We start from the raw sequence: 15,341 nt of genomic DNA on the forward strand, positions 1-15,341 counted from the left end.
TGAAATTGTAACTGAGCAAAGGGCTCGTGTGCCAGCAGTACAGAAAGCCAAACTCTGGCAGTGGGAATTTGCAGCAAAGTAAGGATTTATTGCAGGGCACCAAGCAAGGGAGTGGGAGACAAGTCTCCACTCCAACTTGGTCTTTGAGTTAGGAGTTTTTTCAAGGGGGAGAACAAAGAGGCTGGGGTTAATCATCTTCTTGTGACATTTCTTAATTGTAGTTTTGGGAATCAGGATGTCTCTGGTTTGTGATTCTCTGGCCAAGTGGTCCATGGCTCAGAGGCCTATTAGCTCATCTTGCCCTGGAGAAACAACCTGAGTTTGTTTAAGTTAATAATGATATCTACAACAGCAATTTTAGTACATTAATGATGTTATCAACAACATCAGTTTTAGTCATCTGACTCTGGTTGATTAGTGTTTAGTTAGCGCAGGATTGAGGTCAGAGAAGAAAGAAAGGAAATAAAGTTTGGGTTAGAAAGAAAATCAAAAATTGGGTAAGGGAACTCGGCTTTAGGGGGACTCAGTTTCAGAATGTCTACCTATCTCCAGATGATATTAATAAATTAGATTACAGGGACTTCCCTAGTGGTGCAGTGGTTAAGAATCCGCCTGCCAATGTAGGAGACACGGGTTTGATCTCTGGTCCAGGAAGATCCCACATGCCGCGGAGCAACTACGCCCTTGTGCCACAAGTACTGAGCCTGTGCTCTAGAGCCCGCGTGCCACAACTACTGAAGCCCGCATACCTAAAGCCCGTGCTCTGCAACAAGAGAAGCCACCACAATGAGAAGCCCACGCACTGCAATGAAGAGTAGCCCCTGCTCGCCACAACTAGAGAAAGCCCTCACACAGCAACGAAGACCCAATGCAGCCATAAATAAATAAATAACAATTTTAAAAATAAATAAATAAATAAATTAGATTATAACGACTTCTAAATTAAAGGAGCTCTGCTCTGATTGGCCTATAGAGATAACTAAGCACGCACGTAAATCAAATATTCCTAAAATTCTCTTAAAATAAGGAAACCAAGCATCTAATACTTTAAATGTGTTAAACTAAAAAAATTCTAACAGAATATATGGGGAGGCTTAAGGAAAATAGGGTTCTTCTAACAAGGTACAGATTCTTTGTGGCCTCCATTCCCTGTCTCTGGTGATAAGAATGTCCTTTTCTTCCAGGTGCAAAGAGGGCATCTTTCACATGGGAGTTTTACCTCTTGCTTTCAAGAAGAAAGGGGAGGTTAGAGTGCCCTTCTTGCGTCTGCTGTTTTACAAGTGCCTTTAGCTCAAAATAATCAGTAGGCCAAATCAGCATATTTTGAGGTGGCATGTTCTGAACCCCTTCAAGACTCATTTAACAATTTTGGTTTTAAGAAATAGCTATCTCTTCTCTGATTTATCAGTGTTAAGTATAATACAAATCTACATTTTGTTCTATTTGTATTTGTTTTTCCTAAACGTATGGAGGTTTACTGACCAAATAAGCTAACATTACTTCTACATAATGTTAATAAAGAAAAAAAGCAGCCCCTGACATCCAGGAGCTGGCCTGGTGCTATCTGCTGCTGGGCCTTGGTGTTGCTATGAGCTGGCTTGGCAGTCACAGCTAGGTCTTAATGTTCTCCTGTTGGACATGAACTATTTCACAGAACGTCAACATCAGACAAGGCCACTCTGTGACCATGACAGATTAATACAAAAACAAGCCCACTCCAATAATCATGTCTGAACATAGACAAAACAAGAACATTGTCCAAGCCATACAATACCAAATATCTCTCTAGACTAGATAGTATATGACTGATACTGCTTTACCAATTACAGCTCTATGCTTGCATTAGTGTGCCCTCCCTATGAATAAGATGTATTGAGATAATCATAGATTGTCCCCGCTTTCACCTAGAGTAAACCCTCTCTTCCTGTACCTTCTCCAAAATCACCCAACCAAATCCCTAGCTGTATAAGTCCTTTCTAACATCCTTTTACTGAGCCGCCCCACAGTTCCCTATGGTGTATGTTCTCTCCTGCTACAAAACCAAACTTGTTCAACTACAGGAGTGGTCCTGGTGGTCTTTGGCTGAAGGGCATTAACAATATTTAAGATTATGAAATGTAAATTTGTGCTCAACTAAATTGAATCATTATACTGACAACATTTTTATTTCAATAATAATTATATTTTGTAGTATGTATGTTTTGTAGTAACCTGAAGTTAATTTTCAAGTTCTTTAACTTAAAACATTAGACTGGGAATTCCCTGACAGTCCAGTGGTTAGGACTCTGTGCTTCCACTGCAGGGCAGCATGAGTTCAATCCCTGGTCAGGGAACTAAGAGCCCGCAAGCTGAGTGGCTTGGCCAAAAACAAAAACAAAAACAAAAAACAAAAAAAACCCAACATTGGACTGATATTAGGTTAATTACTAGATAATCATTGAATACCTAGATAACTTCTAAGTAATGTAGAATACTGTATTGTTGATTATTACTAAGCATAGTTTTAAGTATACATAGTTTTGCTTCTTAATTTTATGTGTTATAGAGAGGCTATAACTTGGGTCATGGTAATAAACATGTTCTGTTTGCCACTTTCAGAAGCTGAAAGAGATGTATGTGGCTGTAGAAAGGTGTAGTATATGTGTTCATGAGCTTTGCTAGTCTGCTAAAATGCTCCTGTACAAAAAGCAATTCTCATTTATCCATCCGCCAGTTTTCTCTGTACAATAGAAGTTAGTTGCTTTCGTTAAAGGTAGTCCAACATAAATGGCTGAGACTATTCCAGGAGCAATAGTAATAGAGAAATAAAACTATGTATGTCTTTTTTTTTTCCAAGGGAAAAAAAAAAGCTTTTGTCCTAAAGCAGAAATCCTCTTGTTTTCTCATCTCCAGATTTCTTAACACTTATATTGGAAATGGAACCAAAGAAAATTTAAAGACCTTTTTATTGATTTATTTAAAGTTAGCAATGATGACTCCATTGATGTTAACATAAATAACATCTTAGTATTATTATGAAATAGCTGTGATCTCATGGATCCAAGAGAGAACCACTGTCCTAAACACCAGTAGAGTGTCAGTTTGTTCCAGAATATTGAAGAGCATAATGCTGGGCAAAACTTAAAAGTTAATTTTATTTGCCTGTGCATTTGGCTGTTATAACAAAATACCACAGACGGGGTAGCTTACAAACAACAGAAATTTATTGCTCACAGCTCTAGAGGCTGGAAAGTCCAAGATCAAGGTGCCAGCATGGTCACTTTCTGGTGATGGCCCTCTTTCTGGTTCATTAGCAGGCACCTTCTCCCTGTGTCCTCACATGGTGGAAGGGGCCAGGGATCTCTGTGGAGTCTCTTTTATAAGGCACTCATCCCATTCTAAGCACCTCCCAAAGTTCCCATCTCTTAATATATTATCATCTTTGGGGGTTAGGTTTTTAACATATGAATTTTTGGAGGGGGGAGTGATACAATCGTTTAGACCATAGCACCTTGATTTATACTACCTGAGTTTGAAAAGAAGCTATGAAATTGGTGAGAGCTTTAGTGAAGCTCACTCTGTCTTGAACAGCTTGCTTTTATGACATTATTCCTCCAAGAGAGCAGTCAGCCACTTTGTGGCAAGTTGAGTATACCGGGCCTCTTCTATCCACTTGAGCACCTCCTGGAATTCTTTTGATCCATTATAACTATGAATGGTTACATGTAGCAAACCTGGACTGAGAAGGGTATGATTATCAATGGGTTCAGACCCCTCAGAGATAAAAGTTTGAGTTGCACTATCAGGTAAGCCACGCAGATCTGCTGGGTTAGTAGCTGAGGGTGAGGGGAATTTAGAATGCATAGTGGAAACCGTAAGCAAGACGAAAAGACAACCCTCAGAATGGGAGAAAATATTTGCAAATGAAAGAGCGGACAAAGGATTAATCTCCAAAATATACAAACAGCTCATGGAGCTCAATATCAAAAAACCAAACAATTCAATTAAAAAATAGCCGCAAGACCTAAATAGACATTTCACCAAAGAAGACATACAGATGGCCAACAGGCACATGAAAAGATGCTCAACATCACTAATTATTAGAGAAATGCAAATCAAAACTACAATGAGGTATCACCTCACACCGGTCAGAATGGCCATTATCAAAAAATCTAGAAACAATAAATGCTGGAAAGGGTGTGGTGAAAAGGGAACCCTCCTGCACTGGTGGTGGGAATGTAAACTGATACAGCCACTATAGAGAACAGTATGGAGGTTCCTTAAAAAACTAAAAATAGAACTACCATATGACCCAGCAATCCCACTACTGGGCATATACCCTGAGAAAACCATAATTCAAAAAGAGACATGTATCACAATGTCATTGCAGCACTATTTACAATAGCCAGGACATGGAAGCAACCTAAGTGTCCATCAACAGATGAATGGATAAAGAAGATGTGGCATATATATACAATGGAATATTACTCAGCCATAAAAAGAAACAAAATTGAGTTATCTGTATTGAGGTGGATGGACCTAGAGACGGTCATACAGAGTGAAGTAAGTCAGAAAGAGAAAAACAAATACCGTACGCTAACACATATATATGGGATCTAAAAAAAAAAAAAATGGTACTGATGAACCTAGTGGCAGGGCAGGAATAAAGACGTAGATGAAGAGAATGGCCTTGAGGACATGGTTAGGAGAGGGGGAAGCTGGGGCAAAGTGAGACTAGCATCGACATATATACACTACTGAATGTAAAATAGCTAGTGGGAAGCTGCAGCATAGCACAGGGAGATCAGTTCGGTGCTTTGCAATGACCTACAGAGGGGGGATAGGGAGGATGCGAGGGAGGGGATATGGGGACATATGTATGCATATGGCTGATTCACTTTGGTGTACAACAGAAACTAACACAGTATTGTGAAGCAATTATACTCCAATAAAGATTAAAAAAAAAAAAAAAGAATGCATAGTGGAGGAAGGAGAGGATGAGTACTAAATGAAGGCTTAGGATCAAATGCAGCAATAGATGCTGTAGTTCTTCCAACACACCTCCCTCAGGAAGAAAGTTTCCCCTCAGAAAGAGAGGCCCATGGGCAGCATGGAAGAGGTGCTCCCCGAACCTGTACAGTACAGAGAAGTAGGTCTGCACGGCACAATAGGTGGACTATGGCCGCTATGAGAAAGTGCCTCTCAGGTCTCTGACTACAGGGACCATAACTGACTGTAGGCCTCTGCTGCTGTGCTTGGAAATTCATCCTTATGTTTGTGCCAAGGCCATGCTTCCCTAGCCAGTGACTGAGCACAGCAAGGATACTAAGGTAGGCCCCTTCCTGGGAGACTTGTTGCTCTTCTTATGGAGACTTCAGCTGGAAGGCTACCTGATGGCCTGGAAAAGTTTTTTTAGAACTGCATGGCTGTCTAAGCATTCCCCCCTTCCTCCCTTCCTCCCTTTCTCCCTCCCTCCCTCCCTTCCTTCCTTCCTCCTTCCTCCCTCTCTCCTTTCCTTCTTTCCTTCCTTCTTCCCTTCTTTCCTCCCTTCTTCCCTTCTTTCCTCCCTTCCTTCCTTCCTTCTCTCCTTCACTCAGGGTCAGAGTTGTACTGCAGTCTGACAGATCTCCCAGCCTTCTCTGGCTCCCTACCCATTTTCTCTCTCAAAGACATTTCCCTTAATAAATTCCTTGCACATTTAATCCTGTCTTGATGTCTGCTTTTCAGAGGACCCAGGAAATGAACTAACTAACAATCAGCCATCCATTCATCTATTTGTATAGAACCATGAGTTTATACTGATTCCCTCAATTTTACTCTATTATCATAGGGTTCATTCTAGCCTTCTTCCTTTCCGTATTTGAACTCGTTTCTGACAGTGAGAAATCTAGAAATTATTCACATATGTTTACTAAGTTTCTCTGTCTTAGAATGCACAAAAGGTAGTTTCAGAATTACTAACTTGCTCCATGGCAAAAAGCAAACTAACAAACTAGAGTTTAAAACTTGCTTACAGATATTTTGGATTTAACACCAAATGCAAAGGCAATAAGCACAAAAGTAAATAAGTGGGACTACATCAAACTAAAAAGCTTCTGCACACAAAACGAAACCATCAACAAAATGAAAAGGCAACCTATGGAGTAGGAGAAAATATTTGCAAATCATATATCTGATAAGGGGTTAATATTAAAAAATATAAGGAACTCATCAAACTCAATAGCAAAAGAACAAATAACCCAATTAAAAAATGGGCAAAGGGGCAAACTATTATATATAGAATGGATAAACAACAAGGTCCTACTGTACAGCATACGGAACTGTATTCAATATCCTGTGATAAACCATAATGGAAAAGAATACAGAAAAGAATGTATATATATGTATAACTGTCACTTTACTGTACAGCAGAAATTAATACAACATTGTAAATCAACCATACTTCAATAAAAAAATGGGCAAAGGTTCTGAATAGATATTTCTCCAAAGAAAACATACAAATGACCAACAGGTATGTGAAAAGGTGCTCAACGTTATTAACCATCAGAGAAATGCAAATCAAAACCACAATGAGATATCATCTCATACCTGTTATTTAGTTCATGATTTCAGTTATGGGCTAATTCCATTGCCAAGGAAAGTGCCAGACTGATCCATAGCCTAAACTGGAAGCCATATCCAAGATTAGACCTGCTGACCAATCCTATTTCAGTATATGTACTGCCGAACAAAGCACTGACCAATCCTATTTCAGTATATGTACTGCCGAACAAAGCACTGACCAATCCTAGCATATCAGTTCAGAAACCAGTTTACAATCCAGCCAGAATCCCAGCCAGTACCATCTCAGTATAATGTTGTACCCAGAGTTGTGTTGACACAGATAGACAAACATGTCCTCAGCTAAGAGATCAGCGCAACTCAAAACATAGTTAATGTGCCAGTCCACCTTGACATAGAAACCAAACAACTCCTGATTAACCCAGATTAGAGCCAAGGCCTGGTTTCTGATGGCCCAGAACCCAAAATATGCTAGCTCATTCCCAGACCCATTCACTCATTAATTTAGTCAACAAGCCTTTAGTGCAGGCCTACTAGGCTTCAGGGACTGTGGTAAGTGTTCACGCTTATCTGGGCATGGGAGGATTCCAGAGAGGCTTGCATCAATCACCCTAGTGGTGTAAATGTAGGGTCCAGCTCCTCTTCTTGTTGTGGTCAACACTTCCAGACTAGTGTCATCAGACAAATTCTCACAGATTTTTCTCATGACATCATATTCTGCTTAATCCCCTTATGGCAATTTTTAAAAAACGTTTTTTTATTTATTTGGTTGCACCGGGTCTTAGTTGTGGCAGGCAGTCTTCTTAGTTGCGGCAGGCGGGCTTCTTAGTTGCGGCTCGCTGGCTCCTTAGTTGTGGCTTGCTGGCTCCTTAGTTGTGGCATGAGAAATCTTAGTTGCGGCATGCATGTGGGATCTAGTTCTCTGACCAGGGATCGAACCCGGGCCCCCCGCATTGGGCGCACGGGGTCTTAACCACTGCGCCATCAGGGAAGTCCCCCCCATAACCTTTTTTTTTTTTTTTTTTTTAAATGTTAGGTTGATTTATAAGAGCTGCTCTGGGCAGTTAACACAGTTTGTTTACAATGAGTAGTTATCTAACTCTGAACATATTGTATGTACATGGCAATTAGAAGTTGTCATGGTAAGAAAAAACCATAGCCCGCCTGCTTCAGCCAACACAAAAACAGCCAGAAACAGTAGGGGAAACGTAGGGACAAAGGTGGGGTTTGTTTTTATTATAAAAGAAAAAAAAAAAAACTCCTCAGGAATCTTAACAAAGGAAGGGAATATTTCACACTCAGAGACTAGACACCAGGACACAAAATTACAAGTGTTTTGACTCCAGACCTGTCCTCATCTCCTCCAACAGCAGACATGGGAAGGAGACAGCTGAAGCAAACAAGCAATTCTGTAAAACAAAGACTTAGAAACCCTACAAATATGATTAAAATCTAAACTTCTGTTTTGCTTTAAAAAAAATTTTTTTTTTTAATATATCAAAAGGCCTGCTTTGGTGACATGCTAGTCCCACCAGAAAATAACCCCCAAAGCCCCTTGTCAGTAACATGCTCAAGTTGACCAGCCAACTCATATTTCCAAACCCCTGTGTGTACAAGTACGTGTGTGTCTTATGAACCAAAGCCCCAGGGCTCAGGTGACTGCTGCTGCTTCCGAGGGCTGCCACAGCCAACCCCTGTCAGCCTCCCCAGAAGGGTGAGCAGGGCAGAGAAGCCCTGAAGCGGTAGTGAGGGGATAAGAGCCCAGCAGCCAACTTGTCAAGCACCCCACCACCACCACCCCACCCCCCGCAAAAGGAGACCCTTATTCCTAACCAGACTACCAACTCAAATTTGGCTCCCCGTGACCAGAATGGTTTGTACTCCCTAAGGAGAAAACACACATTTATCTGCACACCCGCATATATAATTTTTTTGTTTTTACATTTAAATATAAAAATACTACTCTGCTTTGTGTTATAAATGGAGGAGCAAACAACACGGAACTCTTTCTTTTAAGGTAGGGCTATCCATCCATTTATGCTGAGCTTGTCAGGGCACTTAGCCCCAGGCAAGGGAAGCACCACACCAGGAGATCTAGGGCGTTTTCCTACCTGATTTCCCACCCTTCCTTCTCCCCTAATTCTCACTTTTAATAGAAAGTTGGTTATAACCTTTATAAGTAATGGAATTTCTCACCAAGAAAGGGAAATCCTAACCTTACCACAGAATCAAGCCCCCTGCCCCCCACTCAGCTACCACGCAGAGAAAGTCCTCCCCCTCCCTTCACAAATACTATGCCCTCTGTCCGGATAGCTATGCCTATTGGACAAACACACCTGATTAAATGGAAGCAGTGGTTATGTTTCCCCAACCCCACCCCGACTAGTGCACTAGAAAGCTTCAGTGATAGGAAAAAAAAATGGGGGGGCGGCGTAGGTGGGTGTGAAGAGATTAAGAACTTGACCCCTCTATCCTGGCCAAAGAAAGCAAGAGTGAGGAATAAAAAAAGACCTTGATATCCCGCCCTTTGAGTTAACAGCTATTATGACAGGTGAGAGGGGCGAGAATGGGAGCAGGATGTAGGATTAGGAGGGGTTTTGATGGCTGCAAGTCTAGTCCACTTAGTTTTTGTACTGGAAGGGCTCGTCGCCAGTTTCGTTGAGAAGACACATGCGGATGAGGGCTTCTGTCACCGCAAAGGGGTCACAGTTGGCAGAGGGGCGACGGTCTTCAAAGTAACCCTTCTTCTCCTGGCCGACAGTCCGGGGAATGCGGATGCTAGCACCATGGTTGGCCACACCGGCAGAGAAGCCGTTGATGTTGGAGGTTTCGTGGAATCCAGTTAGGTGCCGGGCGTTGTCCAGGCCCCCCTTGGGATCGTAGGCTCGGATGTGGTACTGGTGTCGCTTGCTTAGTTTCTCGATGGCCTCCTCGATGTACTTCAGACCATTCTCCTCTCGCATGGCCTTGGTGCTGAAGTTGGTGTGGCAGCCGGCACCATTCCAGTTCCCAGGAATGGGCTTAGGATCAAAGGTGGCAATCACTCTGAAGTCTTCACACACACGATGCAAGATGAAGCAGGCCACCCAGAGATGATCTCCCATGTCGATTCCTTCACAGGGCCCTATCTGGAATTCCCACTGGGCAGGCATGACCTCGGCATTCGTGCCCCCAATCTTGATGCCGGCATACAAGCAGGCCCGGTGGTGAGCCTCCACGATACCCCTGCCATAGGCTTTGTCTGCTCCCACACCACAGTAGTAGGGACCTTGGGGCCCAGGGAAGCCATTGGAAGGCCAACCAAAGGGATGCCCATCTGTGCCCATGAGAGTATATTCCTGCTCCATTCCAAACCAGGGGCGCTGGTTGCTCACCATGTCCATTATCCGTTTACAGGTGTGCCTTAAATTGGTCTCTGCAGGCTTTTGGTTGTACTTGAAGACTTCACAGAACACCAGCTTGTTGGGGTCCTTGCGGAAAGGGTCCCAAAACATGGCAGCAGGGACAAGATACATGTCACTGTTGGAGCCTTCGGATTGAAAAGTACTAGAGCCATCAAAATTCCACTCCGGCAACTCTTCTATACACTTGGGCTCACAGTCCAGGGTCCAGGTCCTGCAGCTCAGTCCTTCTCAAGTACCGTCAATCCAGATATACATAGCTTGGACTTTCTCACCCTGAGGCAGGGACATGTACACCTGCTTGATGCCTTTGTTCAAGTGGGAGCTCGCTGAGGTGGCCATGGTGGAAGGTGTTCTGGGCAGCGAGCAGGCGGCAGGGTGGGCAGGCCACGAGAGCGAGGTGCGGAGAGGAGAGGCGAGGAGGCCGGAAGAGCTGCTTATACAGCCGGCTCTTCTCCCATTCTCGGCTCTCCCCCATAACCTTTTGACCTAGTAGATTTCTATACTTGCTTATGACCATTCACTCAACACATTTATTAAATGTCTTTAGATTGCTAGGCCCTGGAGACACGAAAATACTGCCTTTAAGTAACTCACAGTCTTTAATTCTACCCAAGGAGATTAATAAATTAAAAAAAAAAAATTGGGCTTCCTTGGTGGCGCAGTGGTTGAGAATCTGCCTGCCAATGCAGGGGACACAGGTTTGAGCCCTGGTCTGGGAAGATCCCACATGCCGCGGAGCAACTGGGCCCGTGAGCCACAACTACTGAGCCTGCACGTCTGGAGCCTGTGCTCCACAACAAGAGAGGCCGCGACAGTGAGAGGCCCGCGCACCGCGATGAAGAGTGGCCCCTGCTCGCCGCAACTAGAGAAAGCCCTCGCACAGAAACGAAGACCCAACACAGCTAAAAATAAATTAATTAATTAAAAAAAACAAAAATACAAAACCACCAAAACTTGGGAAATGTTTAAAAAAAAAAAACAAAAACTACTGCAGTTCTAAAATAAAGGTATAAGTTCTTTAATAAAGGTATCTTCAAAATTCTATGAGAGCCTAATAGACGAGTTGTTTCTTTTCTTTTCTTTCTTTTTTGTTTCTTTGGCCATGCCACGCGGCATGTGGGATCTTAATTCCCCAACCAGGGATTGAACCTGCTCCCCCCCTTCATTGGAAGCATGGAGTCTTAACTGCTGCACCGCCAGGGAAGTCCCAGAGTTTTTTTTTTAACGCTAGGAAGGTGTAGTTAGAGAAAGTGATTTCTCTACTGTTCTTTGAAAAATGACTAGGAGTTTAGTGAGAGAGAAAAACGTTACAAGAAAAGAAGCAGTCTGTGCCAAGGCATGCAGGCAGTAAGGAGACTAGGATGCCCCAAGGACAAATAGTTGGTGATGTTATGGAATGTCTTATTCTTTGGAGACACAATGGTTTATACCACTTAGGGATAATGAGATTTGTTCTAAACTTGACCCATGGATGTTTGACGCAAAGGACACTCGACAATATACAAACATATAATAAAAATTATGCCAACATTAGTGAATTTGGGAGGAAAGTATCTTATGAATTAAATTCCATCGATCCAGTTTAATTCCTTGATTAATACATAGACTGCATAATGGAGGCAAAATCCTCTGAGGTCAGAGTGGCAGGATCAGAAAGAATATTATTGGGATTAAAATGGCAGGATATAAACATCCTGCTGCTTCTACTTTTGTCACAATGAATTTTCCAAGGTCTCTGTACCTTATGTTATAGATTACCTTCCCCTCCTACAACACTGACTCACCTCTTTGTTACATGGAATTCCCCAAACTAGTGTCACAAACTTAAATGCCTACAAGTGCTAGGTGGATAGTATGAGTAAAGCTGGCTAAGTGGGATTGTAAACTAATAAGTATCTGCCTTGTACAAAGAGGGAAGCTGTTACTTTGCTCCAGCCAGTTGTTGCCATGTAGGAATACAGGCTAAGAACTGTCAGAACTCCAATATTTTCAAGAGAGAAGCCAGAAATCCTGATTTTTATTATGGGAACTTGTGATTTGGTAACTAGTTGGAAAAAACCCCAACCCTATAAGCAGGTCAAACAACATGTCTATGGGTCTGATTCTACCCCTGGGCACCAGTTGGTTAACTTTTCTAGTTTTCTATGATATCATACTTAAAGGAATGAAGGACTGTTCCATCTCCTGACATTACTGGCTTCCCAAATAAGGACTCAACCTCTTCCTCTTGTGAAGAACTATTTTGTACCACCCTCTAGTAATTGCAGAGTTTGCCCATTCCTTTAAGCATCAAGTTTTATGTTTAAAACCTCTCTTGTGATAATATGAACTATACCAGCAATCTTCCCCTCCACTCTTGAATTTCCCTGGCCACACCCTGTATGACCTCATGAATTGCCCTACCACCTTGGAATGACAACTCATGCCTCCATACCATTGCAATCACTTGCCTATTTCTTTGTATCATGCCCCATGATATCATGTATTAACCTCATTCAGGACTGCAACATAGGATGGGAAGTGGGAAGATAAAATCTGTATGGCATCACAAAAGCATGAGGTTGCTTGGGAAACTTCATGATGTCATAAGAAAATGTCTACATTAAAAGGGTCATAAAAGTTAGAGAAGGATGTGTAAATACTGTGATTTAGATCTCTTCAGAGTGAGTAAAAAGTATAAACTCAGTTTTCCAAGTATTTCAGGCAAACATCTATCATAGTGAAGTTTTATAGGAGATCTCTAAAGAGATTCTGCTTTCTGGATATACTGTCTATTCCTTAGGGGGAGTGAGAGGTTATCGTTTTTTTAACTTCATAAAATGAAAATCTAGTGATTGGGAATAAGATTTATATAACTACAGTCATTGCACATTATAAGGTTTTTTGCTGAACAGAAACAAAAATTATGAATGTAGCACACAATATTTATTTGATAATATTCCTTACTGCAGCATGACTGAATTTTTTGCTCACTAAATTCTTGTAATCTATGGAACAAATACTTCATACTACTTTGTTTCTAGTTTCTTCTTCTTCTTTTTTTTTTAGGATTGCTAAGTGGGAGTAAAATTATCATTCTTAGGATACTATAAAACTTTTTGGGTAGAGATAGTCCAATTTTTAAAGTAGAGGACTCTTTAAATTATTGTCATTGTAACATGGATCTAGATATTGTTTTTACTGTCTATTGATTTACTCTTATTAATATTTGTCTCCTATGCAATGATCACTAATATCAGCAGGCAGAGGACACAATTTCCATTCTCCTTCTAAAGGAAAAAAAGATAAAAACAAGATTCAAATCCCTTTGTCAAAATACTGAGAAAAAACATCCCCAACAACATGAATACCTAAGATAATTAGGTGATTGTCCTTTCATTCACTCATTCATTCAACAAATATGTATTGATTGTCTACTATATGTATCAGACACTGTGCTAGGCTCTGGGTAAATGGTGAAAAACAAATCAAATATGGTCTATACTCTCATGGATCTTCTGGTCTAGTGAAAGAGACAGACAAAAAACAATTAAGGAAAGAAGTGCATATATATGTATACCTATATATGTAAATGAATTTCACATATATGTACATGTATATATACATATTATTATGGAGAATAATGGGAAGGAGGAGAGGAAAATTACTTTAGGTTGAGTAGTCAGAGTGGGTTTTTCTGAGGCAATGGCAAGCTGAGTACAAGTGAAGAAGGATCTGGCCATGTAAAATGTAGGGGAAATAGTGGTCTACTGAAGGGGGTACACTTGAGCAAAGGCCTTAGCTGGGAATGGTTTCTAAGAACAACAACAATAAAAAATCAACATGGCTAGAGCAGAAGCAAAAAGAACTACAAGTCTGCAACCTGTGGAATGAAAACCACATCCACAGAAAGATAGACAAAATGAAAAGGCAGAGGACTATGTACCAGATGAAGGAACAAGATAAAACCCCAGAAAAACAATTAAATGAAGTGGAGATAGGCAACCACCCAGAAAAAGAACTCAGAATAATGATAGTGAAGATGATCCAGGTCCTTGGAAAAAGAATGGAGGCAAAGATTGAGAAAATGCAAGGAATGTTTAACAAAGACCTAGAAGAATTAAAGAACAAACACCTAGAAGAATTAAAGAACAAACAGATGAACACTACAATAACTGAAATGAAAAATACACTAGAAGGAATCAATAGCAGAAAAACTGAGGCAGAAGAAAGGATAAGTGACCTGGAAGACAGAATGGTGGAATTCACTGCCGTGGAACAGAATAAAGAAAAAAGAATGAAAAGAAATGAAGACAGCCTAAGAGACCTCTGGGACAACATTAAACGCACCAATATTCGCATTATAGGGGTCCTAGAAGGAGAAGAGAGAGAGAAAGGACTGAGAAAATATTTGAAGAGATTACAGTCAAAAACTTCCCTAACATGGGAAAGGAAATAGCCACCCAAGTTCAGGAAGCGCAGAGAGTCCCAGGCAGGATAAACCTAAGGAGAAACACGCCGAGACACATAGTAAGCAAATTGACAAAAATTAAGGACAAAGAAAATTATTGAAAGCAACAAGGGAAAAACGACAAATAACATACAAGGAAACTTCCATAAGGTTAACAGCTGATTTCTCAGCAGACACTCTACAAGCCAGAAGGGACTGGCATAATATACTTAAAGTGATGAAAGGGAAGAACCTACAACCAAGATTACTCTACCGGGCAAGGATCTAATTCAGATTTGATGGAGAAATCAAAAGCTTTACAGACAAGCAAAAGCTAAGAGAATTCAGCACCACCAAACCAGCTCTACAACAAATGCTAAAGGAACTTCTCTAAGTGGGAAACACAAGAGAAGAAAAGGACCTACAAAAACAAAAACAAAACAATTAAGAAAATGGTAATAGGAATATATCGATAATCAACTTAAATGTGAATGGATTAAATGCTCCAACCAAAAGACACAGGCTCAGTGAATGGATACAAAAACAAGACCCATATATGTGCTGTCTACAAGAGACCCACTTCAGAACCAGGGACACATACAGACTGAAAGTGAGCGGATGGAAAATGATATTCCATGCAAATGGAAATCAAAAGAAAGCTGGAGTAGCAATACTCATATCAGATAAAATAGACTTGAAAATAAAGACTATTACAAGAGAAAAAGAAGGACACTACATAATGATCAAAGGATCAATCCAAGAAGAAGATATAACAATTATAAATATATATGCACCCAACATAGGAGCACCTCAATACATAAGGCAAATGCTAACAGTTATAAAAGAGGAAATAGACAGTAACACAATAACAGTGGGGAACTTTAACACCTCACTTATACCAATGGACATATCATCCAGACTGAAAATTAATAAGGAAAAGCAAGCTTTAAATGACACAATAGATAGAT

The 15,341-nt window shown here is 41.0% G+C and overlaps 2 protein-coding genes and 1 long non-coding RNA gene across 4 annotated transcripts in view; 1 reads left to right on the forward strand and 2 right to left on the reverse strand.

The window, feature by feature from the left end:
* NUCB2 (nucleobindin 2) overlaps positions 1-15,341 on the forward strand; it is a 109,640-nt gene that overhangs the window by 36,945 nt on the left and 57,354 nt on the right. The window lies entirely within an intron of this gene.
* Positions 1-15,341, reverse strand: part of LOC132370693 (uncharacterized) — a 37,804-nt gene that overhangs the window by 9,946 nt on the left and 12,517 nt on the right. The window lies entirely within an intron of this gene.
* Positions 8,955-10,331, reverse strand: LOC132369875 (glutamine synthetase-like). The gene is given in 1 exon segment (XM_059929576.1): positions 8,955-10,331. A coding segment is annotated over 1 exon segment (1,122 nt). The 5' UTR covers positions 10,284-10,331; the 3' UTR covers positions 8,955-9,161.

Source organism: Balaenoptera ricei, chromosome 8 (assembly GCF_028023285.1).
Source record: "Balaenoptera ricei isolate mBalRic1 chromosome 8, mBalRic1.hap2, whole genome shotgun sequence".
NCBI classification, from domain to species: domain Eukaryota; kingdom Metazoa; phylum Chordata; class Mammalia; order Artiodactyla; family Balaenopteridae; genus Balaenoptera; species Balaenoptera ricei.